The sequence below is a fragment of the Apodemus sylvaticus genome, chromosome X (genome assembly GCF_947179515.1).
Source record: "Apodemus sylvaticus chromosome X, mApoSyl1.1, whole genome shotgun sequence".
Taxonomy (NCBI): domain Eukaryota; kingdom Metazoa; phylum Chordata; class Mammalia; order Rodentia; family Muridae; genus Apodemus; species Apodemus sylvaticus.
The window spans coordinates 45,038,225-45,062,700 of NC_067495.1; the positions used below are offsets into that span (position 1 = coordinate 45,038,225).

The 24,476-nt window shown below is 37.4% G+C and overlaps 1 protein-coding gene across 1 annotated transcript in view; it reads left to right on the top strand.

Annotated features, from left to right (window-relative positions):
* Window positions 1-24,476, top strand: part of Dmd (dystrophin) — a 1,772,476-nt gene that overhangs the window by 872,082 nt on the left and 875,918 nt on the right. The window contains exon 41 of the mRNA XM_052170230.1: window positions 23,982-24,157. Coding sequence (XP_052026190.1) covers window positions 23,982-24,157 — 176 coding nt within the window. The remainder of the gene's footprint in view (window positions 1-23,981; window positions 24,158-24,476) is intronic.

The following is a 24,476-nucleotide window of genomic DNA, read 5'->3' on the forward strand; positions in this document are numbered from 1 at the left end:
AAGAAACAGATTTATTTGGGAGGAAGCCAAGACCTTGTTTTTTATGGAATTTGAACTTGTGATAACTTAGTTCATGATTCCATCTGTATAATATTTATCTTTTTCACATAATGTGTATTACTTATTTAAGACTACTTTTCTACTTACTGTGTGAAAGTATCATGATTTTGAAGTCATTGGTACAATCTAGAGTTTGTTAGGTTTAATTGTAGTGACTATTTAAAGTAGGATATGAGAATGGCCAGAAAAGCGACAAACTCACAAATATTAAGTATTCAGTCTGGTAACTTTTGTCAATTGATTTAGATCAGGAAATTAATACTTTGATCAAAATAGAACATTGATATCACCTCAAATCACTGTTTCATCCTCCTTCCTGTCAATGTCTCCTTCCTATAAGCACAGTATGTATCTGATTTCATTCAGCATGAATTAGTTTTGTCTACTCTGGAATTCATATAAATGTGATGTATAATATTTACTACTTTGATCATCATATATTTTTGAGATTCATCCACATTGTAAGTGAAACAGTGACTCATTTGGTTTGATGGCTGATTGATATTCTATACATAAATGTATAGAATGTGGATGACACTTTCTAGTTCCATCCATTTGCCTAAGAATTTCATGAATTCATTGTTTTTAATAGCTGAATTGTACTCCATTGTGCATATATACCACAGTTTTTGTATCCATCCCTCCATTGAGGGACATCTGAGTTCTTTCCAGCTTCTGGGTATTATAAAATAAGGCGCCTATGGACATAGTGGAGCATGTGCCCTTATTACATGCTGGGGGATCCTCTGAGTATATGCTCAGGAGTGGTATAGCCGGGTCCGCAGAAAATGTCTAATTTTCTGAGGAATCGCCAAACTGATTTCCAGAGTGGTTTTACCAGCTTTCAATCCCACCAATAATGGATAAGTATTCCTTTTTCCCCACGTACTCTATAGCATCTGCTGTCCTGAGGTTTTCATCTTAGCCATTCTGACTGGTGTGAGGTGGAATCTCAGTGTTGTTTTGATTTGCATTTCCCTGATAACTAAGGATGTTGAACATTTCTTTAGGTGCTTTAGAGCCATTCAAGTTTCCTCAGCCGAGAAATCCCTGTTTAGGTCTGTACCCCATTTCTAATAGGGTTATTTGATTCTCTGGAGACTAATTTCTTGAGTTCTTTGTATATATTGGATATTATCCCTCTATCGGGGATGTAGGATTAGTAAAGATCTTTTCCCAATTTCTTGGTTGCCATTTTGTCCTATTGACCGTGTCCTTTTCCTTACAAAAGATTTGCAATTTTATGATGTCCTATTTGTCGATTCTTACTCTTAGAGCATAAGCCATTGGTGTTCTGTTCAGGAGCTTTTCCCTGTGCCCATGTGTTCAAGATTTGTCCCCACTATAAGCTTCAGTATGTCTGGTTTTGTCATCCTGAGCAAGGTAATCCAATCACAAAAGAACACACATGGTATGCACTCACTAATAAGCAGATATTAGCCCAAAAGCTCACAATAAACAAATTACAATTCACCCAGCACAGGAAGCTCAAGAAGAAGCAGGACTTAAGTGAGGGTGCTTTGGTTCTCTGAGAAAAGGAACAAAATACTCACAGGAGCAATAAAGGAGACAATGTGTGGAGCAGAGACTGAAGTAAAGGCCATGTAGAGATGGCCCTACCTGGGGATTCATCCTTTAAACAGTCACCAAAACCCAACACTATGACAAGAAGCATATACCAAAAGAAGCATGCCATGGTTGTCTTAGGAGGGGCCTGGCCAGAGCCTTACAAATACAGAAGCAGAAGCTAGCAATCAACTATTGGACTGGGCATGGGGTCCCCAATGGAGGAGCTGAAGGGGTTTACAGCCTCATGGGAAGAAAAATGACTTCAGACACCCAGGCACCCCAAGACTCCCAGGGACTGAACCATCAACCAAGGGGTACACATGGTTCCAGCCAAAACTGTGGCAGAGGAAGGCCTTGTTGGGCATCAGTTGGGCATTACCTTGATCAGGTAAAGGCTCAATAGAGGCCCCAACAAAGGGAAACCAAGATGGGGAGGGGAGAGTGTGTTGGGTAGAAGGACATATATGTGGAGGCAGAGGGTGGGAGGAGGGGTTAGGGGTCGTTGGGGAGGGGGAAAATGGGGAAAGGTTTTACTATTGGCAATGCAAATGAAGACAATATTCAATAAAAAAATAAATGTTCCACAATTTTCTCTTCTACTTTTGAAGGATATTCACATTATCTTCAGATAAATATACTATGAAAATGTATGTAGAAGACTTTTGTCAAGATTTCTTCTCATTTACTTTTTAAGAAATTTCTAGAAGTGGATAAAATATTTCATTGTATAATATAATGTCACCTTGGGCCAGACACATGGCTTAGAGTCTAATGGTGCCTACCTACTATCAGGATTGTTGATCTGACTTGATCTTTGAGATCTATATGGTGAAAGGGAGAACTGATACACAAAAGTTGTCCTCTGACTGCCACTTGCATAATGTGACATGGCCATCTTCTCCAAACAGAGAAAATTAAATATATGAGTCAGTATAATAATAAGATATTTTAACCAGTTTTCTAAAATGGTTGTGACATTTTTTAATGCTGCCAATGATGGTGGAGGGCTTTATTTACTATCTACCCTTATCAAGACTTGAACTTGTCAGTGATTGCCTTTCACCATCTTACAGAACAGGCAGAACATGAAGTAATATGTTGTAGTTTTCATTCTCATTGCTCCCAAACCTTGCTTTATTACTTATCATTTCATGTGCTATTGGATATTCATATATATATATATATATATATATATATATATATATATATATCACCAGGACAAGATTGAACTTTGCTTTGTGTTAAGTAACTTGTTATTGGGTGACTTTGATGTAACTTTTGCATGCTGAAATTTGGAAGGGAGAAAGATTTCTGCCATTTGGATTCTATTACCTTTACTTGTTTTGAAATTTATTTAATTTCAGTGCAGTTGTCCATGGAAAAGTGCATTAGCTTCACCAAAGAACTGTGTCATGGCCTCTCTGTCAGTTATATGAAGTGTGCAAGGGTTTGTCATTCAATTTTTCTTGGCCAGATGCTAACAATAGTCTTTTCATAACAATCAGCAATGATTTTTCAGTTAGAAGAGCATGCATGATGTAAAACACTGAAATTATTTTAATAGTCATTTTTATGAGTGTGCCATCTGTATACACAAAATTCTTACATTGAGTAAAAGAAATCAATTCTATCACATAGATATTCAGTTTTAAAAAGGCTTTTTGTGTGGTATTTTTATTGGATGTTTGGATATTTTCTCTTTTTGTCTTTTTTAATTGGATATTTTCTTTATTTACATTTCAAATGTTGTCCCCATTCCTGGTTATACCCCTCCCCCAAGCCCCCATCCCATCTCCCCTCCTTCTGGTTCTATAAGGGTGTTCCCCTACCCATCCACCCACCCATTCCTCATCTCCCTGCCTTCAAATTCCCCTATACTGAGGCATCAAGCCTTCACAGGACCAAGGGCCTCTCCTCCCATTGATATCCAACAAGGCCATCCTCTGCTACTGGATGCCACCTGGATATGCACCTGGAGCCATGGGTCCCTCATGTATACTCCTTGTTTGGTGGTTTAGCCCCCGGAAGTTCTAGGGGGTCTGGTTGGTTAATATTTTTGCTCTTCCTGTGGAGTTGCAAACTCCTTCATACCATTCAGACCTTTGTCTATCTCTTCCATTAGGGACCACATGCTGAGTCCAATGGTTGTCTGTGAGCATCCACCTCTGTATTTGTAAGGCTCTGGTAGAGCCTCTCAGGAGACAGCTATATCTGGCTCCTTTCAGCAAGCCTTTCTTAGCATCCAAAATAGTTTCAGAGTTTGGTGACTGTATCTGTGATGAATCCCCAGGTGGAACAGTTTCTAGATGGCCTGTCCTTCAGTCTCTGTTCTACAGTTTGTTTCCATATTTGCTCATGTGAGTATTTTGTTCCCCTTTTTAAAAAGGACTGAAGCACCCAACCTTTGTTCTTCCTTCTTCTTGAGCTTCATGTGGTCTATGAATTATATATTGGGTATTCAGAGCTTCTGGGCTAATATCCACTTATTCATGAGTGTATACCATGTGTGTACATTTGTTTTGGGTTATCTCACTCATTATATTTCCTAGGGCCATCCATTTGCCTAAGAATATCTTTCATTTTTAATAGCTGACTAGTACTCTGTTGTGTAAATGTACCACATTTTCTGTATCCATTCCTCTGTTGAAACACCTGGGTTCTTTCCAGCTTCTGGCTATTATAAATAAGGTTGCCATGAACATAGTGGAGCATGTGTCCTTATTGCATGTTGGAGAGTCTTCTGGGTATATGTCCAGGAGTGATATACCTTGGTCCTCAGGTAATAGTATGTCCAATTTTCTGAGGAAACACCAGACTGATTTCCAGATTGTACCAGCTTGCAATCCCAGCAACAATAGAGGAGTGTTCCTCTTTTTCCACATCCTTGCCAGCATCTGCTGTAAACCTGAGTTTTTGATCTTGAAGCCATTCTGACTGTTGTCAGATAGAATCTCAGAGTTGTTTTGGCTTTTGTTTCTCTGATGACTAATAATGTTGAACATTTCTTTAGGCACTTCTCAGTCCGAGTTTCCTCAGTTGAGAATTTTCTGTTTAGCTCGCTTCCCCATTTTTAATATGGTTATTTGGTTCTCTGCAATCTAACTTCTTGAGTTCTTTGTATATATTGGAAACTACCCCTCCCTCAGATATAGGATTGGTAAAGATCTTTTCCCAGTCTGTTGATTGCTGTTTTGTCCTATTAACAGTTTCTTTTACGTTACAGAAGCTTCACAATTTTATGAGGTCCCATAATGAGGTGTTAATTCTTTTTTTAATTTTTTTATTGATATATTTTTCATTTACATTTCAAATGATTTCACCTTTTCTGGGTCCCACTCCCTGCGAGTACCATAAGCCCTCTTCCCTCCCCCTGATCCTCCATCCACCCCTTCCCACTTCCCTGTTCTGGAATTCCCCTATACTCTTGCACTGAGTCTTTCCAGAACCAGGGGCCACTCCTCCATTCTTTTTGGACATCATTTAATATGTGGATTATGTCTTGGGTATTGAAAGTTTCTAGGCTAATATCCACTTATCAGTGAGTGCATACCATGATTGATCTTTTGAGACTGGGTTACCTCACTTAATATGATGTTCTCCAGCTCCATCCATTTGTCTAAGAATTTCATGAATTCATTGTTTCTAATGGCTGAATAGTACTCCATTGTGTATATATACCTCATTTTTTGCATCCATTCCTCCATTGAAGGACACCTAGGTTCTTTCCAGCTTCTGGCTACTACAAATAGGGCTGCTATGAACATAGTGGAGCATGTGTCCTTATTGCATGCTGAAGAATCCTCTGGATATATGCCCAGGAGTGGTATAACCGGGTCCTCAGGAAGTGACATGCCCAGTTTTCTGAGGAACTGCCAGATTGATTTCCAAAGTGGTTGCACCATCTTGCAATCCCACCAGCAGTGGAGGAGTGTTCCTCTTTCTCCACATCCTTGCCTACACCTGCTGTCTCCTGAGTTTTTGACCTTAGCCATTCTGACTGATGTGAGGTGAAATCTCAGGGTTGTTTTGATTTGCATTTCCCTAATGATTAATGATGTTGAACATTTCTTAAGGTGTTTCTCAGCTCTCCGAAGTTCTTCATGTGAAAATTCTTTGTTTAGCTCCATACCCCATTTTTTACTGGGGTTATTTGGTTCTCTGGGTTCTACCTTCTAAAGTTTTTTGTATATATTGGATATTAGCCCTCTGTTGGATTTAGGGTTGGTGAAGATCCTTTCCCAATCTGTTGGTTGACGTTTTGTCCTTTTGACAGTGTCCTTTGCCTTACAGAAACTTTGTAGCTTTTTGAGGTCCCATTTGTCAATTCTTGATCTTAGAGCATAAGCTATTTTCCCCTGTGCCCATGGCCTCAAGGGACTTCCCCAGTTTCTTTTCTTTTAGTTTCTGTGTGTCAGGTTTTATGTGGAGGTCCTTGATCCATTTGGAGTTGAGCTTAGTACAAGGAGATACGAATGGATCAATTCTCATTCTTCTGCATGCTGACCTCCAATTGAACCAGCACCATTTGTTGAAAAGACTATCTTTTTTCCACTGGATGCTTTCAGCTCCTTTGTCAAAGATCAAGTGACCATAGGTGTGTTGGTTCATTTCTGGGTCTTCAATCCTATTCCATTGATCTGCTTACCTGACATTGTACCAATACCATGCAGTTTTTATCGCTATTGCTCTGTAGTAAAGTTTAAAGTCTGGGATACTGAATCCCCCTGAAGTTCTTTTACTGTTGAGAATAGTTTTAGCTATCCTGGGTTTTTTTGTTATTCCAGATGAATTTGAGAATTGCTCTTTCTAGCTCTATGAAGAACTGGGTTGGGATTTTTATGGGGATAGCATATTCTTGATCTTAGAATTTTTCCCATGTGCCCATGTGTTTGAGAATTTTTCCCACTTTCTCTTCTATTAGATTCAATGCATCTGGTCTTATATAGAGGTACTTGATCCACTTGGATTTGAGATTTGTACAGGAAGATAAGAATGGATCAATTTGCATTCTTCTAAATGTTTTCCACCAGTTGAACAAGCCCCATTTATTGAAAATGCTGTCTTTTTTTGTACTGGAGCATTTTAGCTCCTTTGTCAATGATCATGTGACCATTGGTGTTTGGTACATTTCTGGGTCTTCAATTCTTTTCCATTGATCTACCTGCCTGTCACTGTCCCAATACCATGCAATTTTTAACACAATTGTTCTGTAGTACTGCTTGAGGTCCTGGATACAGATTCCCCAAGAAGTTCTTTTACTGTTGAGAATAGTTTTAGCTATCCTGAGTTTTTTGTTTATACAGATGAATTTGAGAATTGCTCTTTCTAACTCTATGAAGAATTGAGTTGGGATTTTGATGGGGATTGCATTGAATATGTATATTGATTTTGGCAAGATGGCCATGTTTTACTATATTAATCCTGCCAATCCAAGAGCATGGAATGTTCTTCCATCTTCTGAGGTCTTCTTCGATCTCTTTCTTCAAAGACTTGAAGTTCCTGGCATACAGACCTTTCACTTGTTTGGTTAGAGTCACACCAAGATACTTTATATTGTTTGTGGCTATTTTGAAGGGTGTTATTCACCTACTTTAGTTCTCAGCCTGTTTCTTTTTTAGTATAGGAAGGATACTTATTTGTTTGTGTTAATTTTATATCCAGCCACTTGCTTAAGTTGTTTATCAGCTGTAGGAGTTCTCTGGTAGAGTTGGGGTCACTTTAGTGTAAGATCATATCATCTACAAATAGTGATATTATGATTTATTCCTTTCCAATTTGTATCCCTTTGACCAGCTTTTATTGTCTAATTGCTCTAGCTAGAACCTCAAGTACTATATTGAATAGAGAGAGGGGGGGCAGCCTTGTTTAGTCCCTGAATAAAGTAGGATTGCTTCAACTTCCCCTACATTTGGTTTGCTGTATATTACTTTTACTGTGTTTAGTTATGGGCCTTGAACTCCTAATACTTCGAGTTTAAAATGAAGGGATATTGAATTTTGTTAAATGATAAGCATTCTTTTAATTGGGAAATCTACCATTAGATTTGCCTGCCAATAGTTTTGCCTATCTGGAAGTTTAATCTAGGATGATTGCATGCAATATTGTATATCAAAAGAATTTGAGAGAAAGCAATTTGGAGGATGTATTTCTAAATGGCCCAAGTGTGTAAAACAACTGTGAAAATGGGATCAACTATGCAAGACCTATAAAGGGATCGGTAATACAGAAAGTAGCCTGGGGAGAAGCAAGCGCCTGGGTCAAATGCATGATTTGGTAGTTCCTAGACTGGTAAGTGAGAAAATTCACATGCAGTTCAAATAAGTCAATGAGAGAAACCATTTTTGGAAGGGCTGTTAATACTGTCTTGAAAATTACTTCTTTTGAGGCGTTACTTAAATGGAAAGATTCTTATAATGCTAAATGGTGGATTAGAAGGAAAACATTGCTAGAGCCAAAACCCTAGGACATGTTTCCATTCTGTAATTGCTTCTTTTCTTTTCCTCTACACAAATTAGATTGAACAGGGAGACCACTATGCTCCAGTTTTTTCAACCCTGTAATTATCACTGGATTTTTAGGGATTCACATGGATAATTTGAGGTGAGGGAGTTATGCCAAATGATTTTCCTAAGTGCTTAATCCTTTTACCATTATACATTCCTTTGGTTTGTATGCGTTTCACAAACACATATACTGTTGACATTTTAGAATATGCTAATAATGGAGAAAGAATCGATCATTGTGCTAATGCTTTATGTTAAGGATATGCCCAGCCAACAATTGTTGCTATATTTGGCTTTTCTCATTAGATTCTACAAACACAAAAATGTAAACATACAACAGATAATGAGTTAGAAATTAAGAAACCTAACAGAAGGTATTAGAACTTGATTAATAAAAGAAGCTTGTGTTTAATGGCTTTATAATTGGATAGAGGGAAATAAAAGATTCTACATCACTATGATGCCCAATTTGTGTTTAGATGTATAGTGGTTGTTTGTCTTGGGACTCCTCTAACTTATATTGAACGCTTAAAATCTATGAATAGATATTAGGCAGATTGCTTTTATAAGCCTTTTCTATCTCATTTATGGTTCTTTCCATCCTCATGATCCTGGGAAACGACTCCTTTCCTTGATAACTAATTTGTGGTAGGAAGTAAAGGTCTGAAGGAATTCAACTGACTTTAATGATTCTTTCTTGTGTTAGAGTGTACAGTATAATTTCCCAAAATTTACTTTGAACCTCTTATAAATTAGCAACCAACACAATTCCTGGTGATATCATGTCTGTTTATTTTCTATGGAGCAAACATGTTTAATAATGCATGAGAAAAAAAGTGAGAAAAACTGTCTTCAAGATATTTATAATAATAGTTGTTGCAACTTCTTTGTTTTAATCATGTTTTCTCAAATACACACACACATACACACACACACACACACACACACACAGAGAGAGAGAGAGAGAGAGAGAGAGAGAGAGAGAGAGAGAGAGAGAGAGATGTGATTATAGACATGCCCAGACAAGTAACTGATACATATAGCTTTCAAAAAGAAAACCATCCACAATCATCCACAATTTGTACTGAATAACATTATACAAAGCTCCTTGGGTGACATGCTATTCTCTGTCCTCCATTATATTCAAGATGTTAAAAGTAAAACCATAGCTTTCACAAGTACAAACAAATCTTATCTAAGTAGTTATTATGTAGAATCATATTTGATACAATGTTTACCAGCTTTGTAAATGTTGCCACATTGTACAGCTATTTAGAGATGATACCATTATAATAGCACATAGAATTCCTATTAAATAAAACAGTAGAGAGTTTAAGGGACAACTTTTCTCTTCTCTTCTCTTGTCTCCTCTTCTCCTCTCCCCTCTCCTCCCCTTTCCTTCCGTCCCCTCTCCTCTCCTCTCCTCTTTTCCTCTCCTCTCTTCTCTTTTCCTCTCCTCTCCTGTGCTCTCCTCTCCTCCCTCTGCATCCCCTACTTTCCTTCTTTTCTCCTCCTCCTAACTCCATTCCTCTTTTCCTTCTCCCCTTTGTCCACCCATCTCCATTGTTACTGTTTCATACTAGTGATTAAATTCAGGGATTTTCACATGGTAGCCAATTCTTCTGCCACTGAGCTTCACCCAAGCTTATTACCAGAAGATTATTTTGATTAATGTTCATTACTAGTTTTCTGAGTGAAATTTGTGGTAGGAAAAATAATCAGGATTATGAAAATAATATTTGCACATTTGAGTGGAATAGTGATGGAGGTGGTAATGTATGCCAGGAATCAGGTATCTGGGGCTAGAAAAAGTATCGTTTTTTAAAATATTTTTATTTTCTATATTCTTTGTTTACATTCCAAATGATTTCCCCTTTCCCGGATCCCCCCTCCCCATATGTCCCATAAACCTTCTTCTCTCCATCCCTTCTCCAATCACCTCCCTCCTTTTTATCTGTCCTTATATTCCCTTCCAATGCTAGATCAATCATTTCCAGGATCAGGACCCTCTCCATACTTCTTCATGGGAGTCATTTGTTATGCGATTTGTGCCTTGGGTATTCATTGCTTCTGGGCTAATTAATATCCACTTATCAGAGATTGCATTCCATGTGTATTCTTTTGTGACTGGGTTACCTCACTTAGAATGATATTTTCCAGATCAAACCATTTGCCTAAAAATTTTGTGAATTCATTGTTTCTAATTGCTGAGTAGTATTCCATTGTGTAAATATACCACATTTTCTGTATCCATTCCTCCTTTAAGGGGCATCTGGGTTCTTTCCAGCTTCTGGCTATTATAAATAAGGCTGCTATGAACATAATGGAGCATGTGTGTTTATTGCATGCCTGGGAATACTTTGGGTATATGCCCAGGAGAGGTATAGCAGGGTCCTCCAGAAGTGTCATGTCCAGTTTTATGAGGAACCTCCAGACTGATTTCCAAAGTGGTTGTACCATCTTACAGCCCCACCAGCAGTGGAGGAGTGTTCCTCTTTCTCCACATCCTCGCCAACACCTGCTGTCTCCTGAGTTTTTGACCTTAGCCATTCTGACTGGTGTAAGGTGAAATCTCAGGGTTGTTTTGATCTGCATTTCCCTAATGACTAATGATGTTGAGCACTTCTTATTGTGCCTCTCAGCCATCCGAATTTCTTCAGGTGAGAATTCTTTGTTTAGATCTGTACCCCATTTTTTACTGGGGTTATTTGGTTCTCTGGGCTCTAACTTCTTGTGTTCTTTGTATATATTGGATATTAGCCCTCTATCAGATGTAGGGTTGGTGAATATCCTTTCCCAATTTGATGGTTGCCATTTTGTCCTTTTAACAGTGTCCTTTGACTTACAGAAACTTTGTAATTTTATGAGGTCCCATTTGTCAATTCTTTATCTTAGGGCATAAGCTATTGGTGATCTGTTCCTTAAACTCCCCCCCCCCCCCATGCCCATGTCCTCATGGGTCTTCCCCAGTTTCTTTTCTATTAGTTTCAGTGTGTCTGGTTTTACATGGAGGTCCTTGATCCACTTGGAGTGAAGTTTAGTACATGGAGATAAGAATGGATCAATTCACATTCTTCTGCTTGCTGACCTCCAATTGATCCAGCACCATATGTTGAAAAGGCTATCTTTTTTCCACTGGATGTTTTTGGCTCCTTTGTCGAATATCAAATGACCATATGTGTGTGGGTTCATTTCTGGATCTTCAATTCTATTCTATTGGTCCACTTGTCTGTCACTGTGTCAATACCATGCAGTTTTTAACACTATTGCTCTGTAGTATTGCTTGAAGTCAGGGATACTGATTCCCCCAGAATTTCTTTTGTTGTAGAGAATAGTTTTAGCTATCCTGGGTTTTTTGTTATTCCAGATGAATTTGAGAATTGCTTTTTCTAACTCTGTGAAGAACTGAGTTGGGATTTTGATGGGGATTGCATTGAATCTGTATATTGCTTTTGGCAAGATGGCCATTTTAGCTATATTAATCCTGCCGATCCATGAGCATGGCAGATTTTTTCATTTTCTGAGGTCTTCTTTGATTTCCTTCTTCAGAGACCTGAAGTTCTTGTCATATAGATCTTTCACTTGTTTGGTTAGAGTCACACCAAGATACTTTATATTGTTTGTGGCTATTGTGAAGGGTGTCATTTCCCTAACTTCTTTCTCAGCCTGCTTATCCTTTGAGTATAGGAAGGCAACTGATTTGCTTGAGTTGATTTTATAACCTGCCACTTTGCTGAAGTTGTTTATCAGCTGTAGGAGTTCTCTGGTGGAGGTTTTCGAGTCACTTAAGTAGACTATCATGTCATCTGCAAATAGTGATAGTTTGACTTCTTCCTTTCCAATTTGTATCCCCTTGACCTCCTTATGTTGTCTAATTGCTCTAGCTAGAAGTTCAAGTATTATATTGAAAAGATTTGGAGAGAGAAGACAGCCTTGTCTAGTCCCTGATTTTAGTGGGATTGCTTCAAGTTTCTCTCCATTTAGTTTGATGTTAGCTACCGGTTTGCTGTATATTGCTTTAACGATGTTTAGGTATGGACCTTGAATGCCTGTTCTTTCCAAGACTTTTAGCATGAAAGGATGCTGGATTTTGTCAAATGCTTTTTCTGCATATAATGAGATGATCATATGGTTTTTTTCTTTGAGTTTGTTTATGTAATTGATAGCATTGATAGATTTCCTAATATTGAGCCATCCCTGCATCCTTGGGATGAAGCCTACTTGATCATGGTGGATGATCGTTTTTATGTGTTCTTGCATTCGGTTGGCAAGAATTTTATTAAGTATTTTTGCATCAATATTCATAAGATAAATTGGCCTGAAGTTCTCTTTCTTTGTTGGATCTTTGTGTGGTTTTGGTATCAGTGTAATTCTGGCTTCATAGAACAAGTTGGGTAGAGTTCCTTCTGTTTCTAATTTGTGGAATAGTTTGAAGAGTATTGGTGTTAGGTCTTCTATGAAGGTCTGATCAAACTCTGCACTGAAGCCATCTGGTCCCGTGCTTTTTTTGGTTGGGAGACTTTCTATGACCCTTTTTATTTCTTCGGGTGTTATGGGACTATTTAGTTGATCTATTTGATCCTGATTTAGTTTTGGTGTCGGATATCTGTCTAGGAAACTGTCCATTTCCTCCAGATTTGCCAGTTGTGTTGAGTATAGGCTTTTGTAGTAGGATCTAAAGATTTTTTGAATTTCCTCAGCTTCTGTTGTTATATCTCCCTTTTCATTTCTAAATTTGTTAATCTGGATACTGTCTCTGTGCCCTTTGGTTAGTCTGGCTATGGGTTTATCTATCTTGTTGATTTTCTCAAAGAACCAGCTCCTGGATTTGTTGATTCTTTGTATGGTTCTCTTTGTTTCTACTTGATTGATTTCGGCCCTGAGTTTGATACTCCTCCTGGGTGAAACAGCTTCTTTTTGTTCCAGGGCTTTCAGGTGTGTCATTAAGCTGTTGGTGTATGCTCTCTCCATTTTCTTTTTGGAGGCACTCAGGGCTATGAGTTTTCCTCTTAGCACTGCTTTCATTGTGTCCCATAGATTTGGGTATGTTGTGTCTTCATTTTCATTATGTTCTAAAAAGTCTTTAATTTCTTTCTTTATTTCTTCCTTGACTAAGGTATCATTGAGTAGAATATTGTTCAGTTTCCACGTGTATGTGGGGTTTTTGTTGTTTTTGTTGCTATTGAAGACCACTTTTACTCCATAGTGATCTGATAGGAGTCATGAGATTAGTTCGATCTTCTTATATTTGTTGAGGTCTGTCTTGTGACCAATTATATGGTTGATTTTGGAGAAGGTACCATGAGGTGCTGAGAAAAAGGTATATTCTTTGCTTTAGGATAGAATGTTCTATATATATCTGTTAAATCTAATTGGTCCAAAGCTTCAATTAGTTTCATTGTGTCCCTGCTTAGTTTCTGTTTTCCTGATCGGTCCATTGAGGAAAGTGTAGTGTTGAAGTCACCCACAACTATTGTGTTAGGTACAATGTGTGCTTTGAGCTTTAATAAAGTTTCTTTTATGAATGAGGGTGCCCTTGCATTTGGACCATAGATGTTCAGGATTGAGAGTTCTTCTTGTTGTATTTTTCCTTTGACCAGCAAGAAATGTCCCTCAGAGTCTCTTTTGATGACTTTGGGTTGAAAGTCAGTTTTATCTGATATTAGAATGGCTACCCCAGCTTGTTTCCTGAGACTATTTGCTTGTAAAATTGTCTTCCAGCCTTTTACTCTAAGGTAGTGTTTGTCTTTGACCCTGAGGTGTGTTTCCTGTAAGCAGAAAAATGTAGGGTCCTGTTTACGTATCCAGTCGGTTAGTCTATGTCTTTTTATTGGGGCATTGAGTCCATTGATGTTAAGAGATATTAAGGAATAGTGATTGTTACTTCCTGTCATTTTTGATGTTATTTTTTAAATTTGATTGGTTAACTTCTTTTGGGTTTGATGAAAGTTTACTATCTTGCTTTTTCCAGGGTGAAGTATCCCTCCTTGTATTGGTGTTTTCCTCCTATTATCCTTTGTAGGGCTGGGTTTGTGGATAGATATTGGGTAAACTTGGTTTTGTCATGGAATATCTTAGTTTCTCCATCTATGGTGATTGAGAGTTTTGCTGGGTATAGTAGTTTTGGCTGGCATTAGTGTTCTCTTAGAGTCTGCATGAGATCTGCCCAGGATCTTCTAGCCTTCATAGTCTCAGGTGAAAAGTCTGCTGTGATTCTGATAGGTCTTCCTTTATATGTTACTTGGCCTTTCTCTCTTACTGTCTTTAATATTCTTTCTTTGGTTAGTACATTTGGTGTTTTGATTATTATGTGACGGGAGTTATTTCTGTTCTGGTCCAGTCTGTTTGGAGTTCTGTCGGCTTCTTGTATATTCATGGGCATCTCTCTCTTTAGGTTAGGGAAGTTTTCTTTCATAATCTTATTGAAGATATTTGCTGGCCCTTTAAGTTGTAAGTCTTCACTCTTATCTATGCCTATAATCCTTAGGTTTGGTCTTCTCATTGTGTCCTGGATTTCCTGGATATTTTGCGTTAGAAGCTTTTTGCATTTTGCATTTTCATTAACTGTTGAATCCATGGTTTCTATGGTATCTTCAGCATCTGAGATTCTTTCTTCTATCTCTTGTATTCTGTTGTTGATATTTACATCTATGTCCCCTCATTTCTTCCCAAGGCTTTCTATCTCCAAAGTTGTCTCCCTTTGAGTTTTCTTAGTTGTTTCTACTTCTGATTTTAGATCCTGGATGGTTTTGCTTAGCTCCTTCACTTGCTTGTTTTTGCTTTCCTGTAATTCTTTAAGAGATTTTTGTGTTTCCTCTTTCATGACCTCAGCCTGTTGACCAAAGTTCTCCTGTATTTCTTTAAGTGTTTTTTTGCATTTCCTCATTATTGGCTTTTGTATTCTCCTGAATTTCTTTCAATGATTTTTGTGTTTCCCTTGCAAGGGCTTCTAACTTTTGATCCATTTTCTCCTGAATTTCTTTAAGTATGTCTTTCAGGTGTTCCTGTACCAGCATCATGACCAGTGATTTTAAATACAAATCTTGTTTTACTGGTGTGATGGGGTATCCAGGGCATGCTGTTAAAGGAGAATTGGGTTCAGATGTTGCCATATTGCCTTGATTTCTGTTATTGACGTTCCTGCATTTGCTTTTTGCCATCTAGTTCTCACTGGTGTTAGTTGGTCTTGTCAATGCTGGACTCACCAGTGCAAACTGCCTCTTCCCAGGCGGCCTCTGGTGCACAGCATACCTCCTGCACTGCCTGGAGACCGCGTGCTGTTGCCCAGGCCATTCAGATCCCGAAGCAGACACCTGAAGGCTCCTGCTGGGGCCTGCTGGATTCAACAGAGCACACTGACTCCTCCCAGCCGGCCTCCCGGAAGCCCCTCTTGCCTCTTGCAGGACCTGGAGATGTGGCGTTGCTGCCCAGGCTGATCTGGATCTGGAAGTGGAGAGATCCGAGGGCTCCCACCAGAGGCCTCAGGACTGGAACCTAAGCTCCATGCCACCAGAGCAAGCTGTGCTGGAAAAAATATCTTAAGTCTGGAGCCAGTTAGGACTATATAGTAACTGGCTCCAAATATCTCCTCTTACAAAAAATATAATGAATGATCAATTATCCTAGTGCTTCTCAACATTATACATTATGCCCAGTTTAATGTCAATAAATGTCTATTCCACAAACTATCAATAAAACACAGTAGCAAGAGGCATAATTGCAAATTTTCTCCCGTAAGTTTACTATGCAACATTTCCCATGAAAATAATCAAGCATTCCCAAAATAAATTTAGGTTAAGATTTCTTTTAAAGATATGCATTTTAATTTTAAATGAAAACATAATTACATCTTTTTCGTCTTTCATTTTTCTCTTTATAATTCCTCTCATACTCCCCCATCTCTTTCAAATTTATGTCTTCTCTTACTTTACTAGTTATTATTACATATATGTATGTATATGTATATACATATATGTATATATATATACAATATAATACCCTGGCTTTCATAATCAATAAACTATGACCAGTCAGTGAGACAGCCCACTAGGTTAACAGTGCTTGCTGGGGTGCCTGACTACCAAAGTTCTATACTCAAAATCCACATTGTAAAAGGAGATTACCAAGTTCTGAAAATTGTCCTTTGACCTTCACACAGGCTCTTTTGCATGTGCACCTGAGCTCACTCATCCTCATGTGTTTGCATACACACACGTGCACGCGCGCGCACACACACACACACACACAATTCAATAATTTTATTTGAGAGCTCCTGTGAATTAAACAGTGAACTATATATTTTCATCGAACATTTCTATTCCATATTCCATTCTATTTTCTCATTGCCTTTATTTAAAATGATTATGTTGTCATCTCCATAAATGCATATATATATACTGCATCCTGATCTATGCTCCAAATACCAAATGTTTTTTATTAAATAAATACTTATGTAGCTAGAAATGTAAAAATGTGGTGTATTTACACAATGGAGTATTATTCAGCCATTAGAAACAATGAATTCATGAAATTCTTAGGCAAATGGATGGAGCTGGAGAAGATCATACTAAGTGAGGTAACCCAGTCTCAAAAGATCAATCATGGTATGCACTCACTGATAAGTGGATATTAACCTAGAAAACTGGAATACCCAAAACATAATCCACACATCAAATGAGGTACAAGAAGAACGGAGGAGTGGCCCCTTGTTCTGAAAAGACTCAGTGAAGCAGTATAGAGCAAAATCAGAACAGGGAAGTGGGAAGGGGTGGGTGGGAGAACAGGGGTAGAGAAGGGGACTGATGGGACTTTCGGGGAGTGGGGGGTCCAGAAAAGGGGAAATCACTTGAAATGTAAATAAATATATCAATAAATTAAAAAAAGAAAGAGTGATAACTATAGAATAAAACATTTTAATTAAAAAAATTATAATACCTCTAGAAAGAAATGAGGACTTTTAAATTACTTATTTTTCCTTTCTAATATTCGGTAATAAAAGCCATTATATTTTTTGTTATGTGGAATATGTTCCAAGAAGTAATATCTAACCTGTACTGAAATAGTATGTCTAAGTAGTGTGTTCTATAACCAAGATCATTTAATAAAGGAACAAGCCTGTTGGTCAGATAAGAGATGCTTTTTAGCAGAGAAAGGCTAATTTGTTTCCTTAAGAAATCAGAGCAACCCGGGCGGTGGTGGCGCATACCTGTAATCCCAGCACTCTGGGAGGCAGAGGCAGGTGGATTTCTGAGTTTGAGGCCAGCCTGGTCTACAGAGTAAGTTCCAGAACAGCCAGGGCTATACAGAAAAACCCTGTCTCGAAAAAACCAAAATCCAAAAAACCAATAAATAAATAAATAAATAAAAATAAAAAAAGAATATAAAAAAGAAATCAGAGCAAATGTAGGAAAACCAAAGAACAAATATCAAACCAAATCAGCTTTAAAGTATTCCCAGGAATTGCTTCTGAAGTTCTTGAGTGGTTTAGAACCCTAGCAAAACTTAAAAATAAATAAATAAATAAATAAATAAATAAATAAATAAATAAATAAAGTTCTGTGAACTTAGAAAACAAAAAATTTACTTTAGGAAGTTGTATATGTTACAACAGTATTCTTCAAAGTAGTCCATGTGACTTTGGAGGTTGATAGAATACTAACATACTCTGCAAAAACCACATTTAAACAACTAAATGAGCTAGTGTAATTTTAAACGTATATGATTCCAGAATTAATATTAAACCCCCTATTTTAAAACATTAAAAGCATGAATGTGTGTGTGTGTGTGTGTGTGTGTGTGAGAGAGAGAGAGAGAGAGAGAGAGAGAGAGAGAGAGAGATGTTAAAGAGATGTGTGGGAGTGTGTATGTGATCCCTTTGGGTAACATTTTGCATTGGATTTGTGTTTAAAAATGAAGAAGAAAAGCATACATATACATACATACAAACACACACACATATGTGTGTGTATATGTGTGTGTTAACAGATAATACTAATATTATTATCAATGAGATAAGCCTATGCAAATAAAACTTTATTACAATTCATTATTAGTAAATGTCTCATCACAATACATTGCTACTGTAAATATTTTTTTAGTTCACTAGCAAAATGTTTGCTTTGGGAAAGTAGCCATCTAATTTAAAAAAAAGAATTTCTCTTTTTAACAACAGTCATTATGAAGAGCAAATATCAAACAGCACCAGTGAACAAGTTTCTTTTGTATCTCAAGGAAAAGAGAGGTTACAAGGGGAGTTCTAACAGACTACCTCCTCGTCCTAGTTCTTGTGGAAAAAAACTCATTAAAAGTATATATGTGCTTTCACTAGTTTTATTAATGAAGAATAATAAATTTTTAATGAAATGGAAATAAAATGGGACCAGAAGAAGGGAGAGGCTAAAAGGGGTATTAAAAAAATCTGATGTTCATTTCAAAGAGTTTGATTTAGTTTGCAAATTACTAGCAAAATCTCTTAAAGCCTTTTTCCAAAAGTTGAATCTATGGCACATAAAGTCTGGAGACACATTATTGTCAAGATAAAAGATCATTCCAACAGAAAGGGCAGAATGAAATCTCTTCCTTTTCCCTGGCACATACAGCTAAACACTTGAAGAGAGGACAGGTAAGCGAGCAGGTTGCAGAAGCATAGGGAGGACTTGATCTTGAAATTAATAAATAATCCCAGTTCTTACTTTTCTCATTCTGAGCATCCCTGGTCTTGACTTTCATGCCCTATCCTTTTCATTCCTTACTTTCCACTTGGCCTTTCCTCAAAAGTGCATGAAGCTTTAGCCATCTTTCAGTCTTCCTCACTGTGCTATGTAGCTTCTTATGCATGTATGTGACTAGGATGGAAAAACCTAGTCCACAAACAAGCTGAGCTGTTGTTTGCTGCCCGAGGACATATTCTGTACCTTGGAAATTTGCCCTTTCTGCATTGCTTCAGTATCAATCTCATTGTGGAAACCATTTTAACTAGTACAGAAAAAAAGAGACAAAGTAGCAAGAGTTTGTGAAATGTCCCCCAAGAATCCACCTGCCTGTTTGACAAATATTTCTTGGTTCATTGTCTTATATATTCTTACACTCGATCAATTAGTAGACTTAGTCAATGACTCATCTACCTCAAAATAGTCAAGATTGCAAGGATTGAAACCCCAGGATAGGATGCAGGGTTATGTGTTCCCTCACTGAAATTTTGTTTATCTTGCTTTGTTCTATCAGCCTTCATTTTGGTTCCACAAATAATAATTTATTTCTCCTGTTTGCTTATTTTCAGTTTAAAGTTTAACAATTTATTTTATTTCATACATAACTCATGCTAAATTTCATTGAGCATTTTCTCATAACTGTGGGGTTTTACTCGGGGGGTGGGGAGCTCATTGCTTTTCTGCCTTTGTCACACTTTATTTTCCATTCATTGCATTTTCATACAACTTGGGAAAATTTATAAGTAGATTATTATAAAATTTATTCAGTGTGTCACATAAAAGATAAGGGTTTCTTTGTCTCCTATTTTTCCACCTCTAAACAATTTGCACCTTATTCTTCTTGTATTTCTTTTCCTCTCCTCAATTTAAGGAGCCTTAAAAGATTTAGACTTGTAACAGCATAATTTTATATAATTCCCTTTCCCTTCTAATTGAAAAGGGAGCTAAGAGCGATATAGTTGGTTATCAGACATACATAGCTCTTGCTCTTCTCTGTACCCTCCATCTAACTTTAGTTGCCCCCACCTTTGCTTCATAGCATATCAGTTTTGGTTTTAAATACCTTCATTAGACTGTACTCCCAGTCTCTGAGATTCAATCCTGGAGGCTTGGCATGGAAATGCGGGCTTTTGTCTTTTGAAAGAGCTCCCTAGGGGACACTGATATGTGCTCCTAATTAAGAATGAATGCTTAAATATTAGAATCAAACCACAAAAGCTTTTCCGACTATGCTGAATTATCCAATAGATTTACTTATGATTTTCATTTTGTCCAATACTAGAACTAGAGGTTAATTGCTAGAAAAGTAGATAAGAATGCCTATGACAACAGTATATTAATATGATATCAAAACTTAGAAATTTCATGGGTAATGAATAATTCAGTACTTAAAATATTTACACATTATAGAATTAAAATTAATGCTTTTTACTGTGTGAATTAAGTTGATTGAGACTTTACATTAAATTTTGTAAATCAAATGCTATCTTTTTCTGCTTCATAAGCTTAGCATGAAAGAGCATATGCAACTTTTATTTCCTGTTTGATCTGTTATTTTTCTTTCTTATGCATTATTGCTGAAAATTCTTCTTAAGCAGAACATACACTGTAAATATTTCTCCTGGCTACAAAATCATCTCACATAAATTCAATGCACTATTTAATGAGCTCTTCCTTTTCAACACTAAAAAATAAAGGCTTTGATTTAGGATTCTATATAGATGAGATTTAGAACTAACAATTTTAAGTAATCAGTCCATTTTTAACTATACAATTCTATCTCTTATCTGAAATATGGAAATAATAAAGTCTTGTTAGTTCTACAATTAGGCTCTAAAAGTCACCACAGGTATGAGCAGGGAGGTAAAGAGCTGAGATCAAAAGTTCCTAAGACTTCTGTCTTGGCTTTGTAATTGTAGCCAGCAATAAAAGTCCCTTAAAACAGAGGAGTTATAACATTTGTCTACAACCTTCCTATGTCAAGCAATGTCTCTGCATAAGCACTGTTTCCCACTTGTTGGAGACAGGGAGAAAAACAGAACCCTGTCCTTGTACAGACTCAGTGAGTCAGAATCTGCAGTTTACCAAGCTGTCTAGGAGATCTTTTTAATTATTTTAAAGACTATTTTGATAATTCACTTGTAAATAATTGTTATTTGGCTTATATATATATATTCTATCATACAATTTATTTCTGTCTCTTCATTCAATTCCTTTCGTGTGATCCCACAATACCTCTCAAATGAATCTTATAGTTTACTGAATCCAGAGGGTTCTTGCCTGTTTACTGTGTACCCTAGACAATTTTAAACTGTGAGTTAATAGTAGTGTTGAACATGACCTCTAAGCATCCCCTTTTAACTGCCTCTATACTTACTCGTTAGGTAAAGTTTTCCCCTTTAGGAGTGTTACCCACGCTTGCATGATTCCAGTTGCTTACAAACCTTGGTGATTTTATTTAACATTTCATGGTACTTTCAGGCTTTCCTTTCTTAGTCCATCAATAAATTTCCAGTTTAGCATCAATAAGTTACTTCCTAGGATTAGCTCTGTTGCCTCCATCAACGTTAGTTCCCGCCCCCTGCTTCAGAATAGTTCAGTAGTACAAAAAGGCTTGGTACTTGTGTACTTAACCTGATCAGAGGAGAAGGGGAGGGGTGACAAGGAAGGGATCAGAAAACAAAATGTAAAATTAATAAGTAAAAATTAAGTAACTAAGTAATTAAAGAATGGCATACCAGAGGTGACTTGGGATCCATAAACTATGAGTGGTTAGGAAACAGAGTTCAAAACTGACCCCTGAATGGCTTTTTATAATTTTTTTTCTTTTTTCTTTCTTTATTAGTTTATTTATTTACTTATTTTACACTTCAGATTTTATTCCCCTTTCCAGTCCACCCTCCTACTCTTCCAAATCCCTTACCTCCTCCCTACCCCTGTTTCCATGAGGATGTCCCCACCCCCCACCCCGTGTGACCTTTAAACTCCCTGGGGCCTCCAATCTCTTAAATGAGATTGCTGGTCCTCCTACAGGATTGCCCTTCTCAGCTTTTTTCAGCCTTCTCTAATTCAACAACAGGGGTCAGCTGCTTCTGTCTATTGGTTGGGTGCAAATATCTTCATCTGACTCTTTCAGCTGCTTGTTGGGCCTTCCGGAGTGCAGTCATGATAGGTCCCTTTTTGTGAGCACTCCATAGCCTCAGTAATAGTGTCAGACCTTGGGAACTCCTTTTGAGCTGGATCCCACTTTGAGCCTGTCACTGTACCTTCTTTTCCTCAGGCTCCTTTCCATTTCCATCCCTGTAGTTCTTTCTGACAGGAACAATTATGGGTCAGAGTTGTGATTGTGGGATGCTAACCCCATCCTTCACTTGATGCTCTGTGTTCCTGCTGGAGGTGGGCTCTATAAATTCCCTCTCCCTAGTGTCTGGCATTACATCCAAGGTCCCTCCCTTTGAGTCCTAAGAGTCTCTCACCTCCCAGGTCTCTGGTGCATTCTGGACGGTCCCCCCAACCTCCTATCTCCCAAGGTTGGCTGTTTCCATTCTCTCTGCTGGCCCTCAGGACTTCAGTCCTTTTCCCTCACCCAATACCAGATCAGGTTCCCCTCTCCTCTAACCATACCCTTTCCCCACCAGGTACTTCCGTCCCTCCACACATTTTTTTTTCTTCTCCCTCCCAAGTGGGACTTTCTGTGGACTGTATCTTGGGTACTCTGTATATTTTGGGGCTAATATCCACTTATTAGTGAGTACATACCATGCATATCATTTTGGGTCTGAGTTACCTCATTCAGGAGGATATTTTCTTGTTAGATCCATTTGCCTGCAAAACTCAGGATGTCCTTGTTCTTAATATCTTAATTGTATTTCATTGTGTAAATGAACCACATCTTCTCTCCTCTCAGTGATATCTGACAAGGCCATCCTCTGTTGCATATGCAGTTGGAGCCATGGGTCCCTCCGTGTGTACTCTTTGGTTGGTGATTGAGTCCCTGGGAGCTCTGGGGGTACTGGGTGGTACATATTGTTGTTCCTCCTTTGGGGCTGCAAACCCTTTCAGAGAGCTAACTTTTAAAATCAAATTTTAGCTTATTGATTTGTTATATTTGTATACAAATCTATTATGAATCATATTTACGAGCAAGTATGGTCTGGGTACTGTTACTATGTTGCCAGTAACTAAAGTATTTGGTAGCCATTTAAATCTTAAAATGTAAGTATCTCAAGTTCTTAAGTTGTATTTCAAAATTGACAATGTATTATTTTTTTTAAAAAATTCTACATTATCTTTTAAAATAGGTTTACAGGGAAAGAATGTCATTTGTATTTTTAATGGTAAAAGTCATTCTCATTTTGTGCATACTTAGTTGTAATCATTTATTTTTTTTAATGAAACAATCTTCTGATACTTTACTCTTAAATTTTCATTTAGGATAAATTGTAGAAGATATGTAAGCTTGTCACCACCAAAGACTCATAAAACTGTTCTGGTAGCTATAGATTATTTTCAGATTTATTACTGTACATTAGAGGTTTCTTGATGGGTTGCCCTGAATGCAATTAATTTTCAGTTTTATGTGGCTTTATAATGCAAAATAGATCAGTGCAAACAGAATTTGAAATAAATGTCTTTAATATAATAATTACTTTTATTTTAAAAGCTCTAGAGGGTTTTTAAAAAATACTATAGCTAAAGTATGAGTGTTCTTTTTCACCCTTTTATTGACAACCAATGAAAATATCCAAATACTTGGTTCATGTTTAAATTTTACAACACTTAATAGACTATTAAACCTAGAACATCCTTGTGGGGACAAGAAATCGAATTTGCTCTTGAGAAGGTTTCCAACTAATTGATTTGTAGGACATGATAACATCCTCTAGCTGACAAGCTTACAAAACAACACCTACTCCCTGAGCTGAAGTGAGAGAGTGCTTTTTTACTAACATCAAAGTTGTCTTTGTGTCTTGTGTTCATTGGATGTGTACATGTCAGGTTCACTGAGCAACTTTTACTGTGAGATTTTCTATTTGTGTCATTTTCAGTGTACCTGTACATAGGACATGTTCTGTATACTTTCTCTCAGATTAAAGGAGTCTGGGTTTCAATTTTGTTTTGTCTTTCTGTTGGCTTACAGGAACTCCAGGATGGCATTGGGCAGCGTCAAGCTGTTGTTAGAACACTGAATGCAACTGGGGAAGAAATAATTCAACAGTCTTCAAAAACAGATGTTAATATTCTACAAGAAAAATTAGGAAGCTTGAGTCTGCGGTGGCACGATATCTGCAAAGAGCTGGCAGAGAGGAGAAAGAGGTAGGGTGACAGAGACAATTAGCAGAGCTGCACTGTCCTTTAAAATAGATTTTGTTCATGAAAGATTTTAATATGGGTGAAAGGTGCTATTGTTAAGAAGCACATCAAATATTAATAGCAACAATGATAATTTTTGCCTTTTTCTTAGGTACTGTAATTCATACTTGTTGCTCTCTGGTGCCTTTTCCTTGTTTATTACTTCTAGATTTATGCTAAAAATCATGAGATATTGCCCAAATGTGGCTCTTCAGTGTATTCCAGCTTTATCCAGCTGAATCTCAGGTATCCTCTCCCCAAAGTAAAAGATTAGGAAAGACAA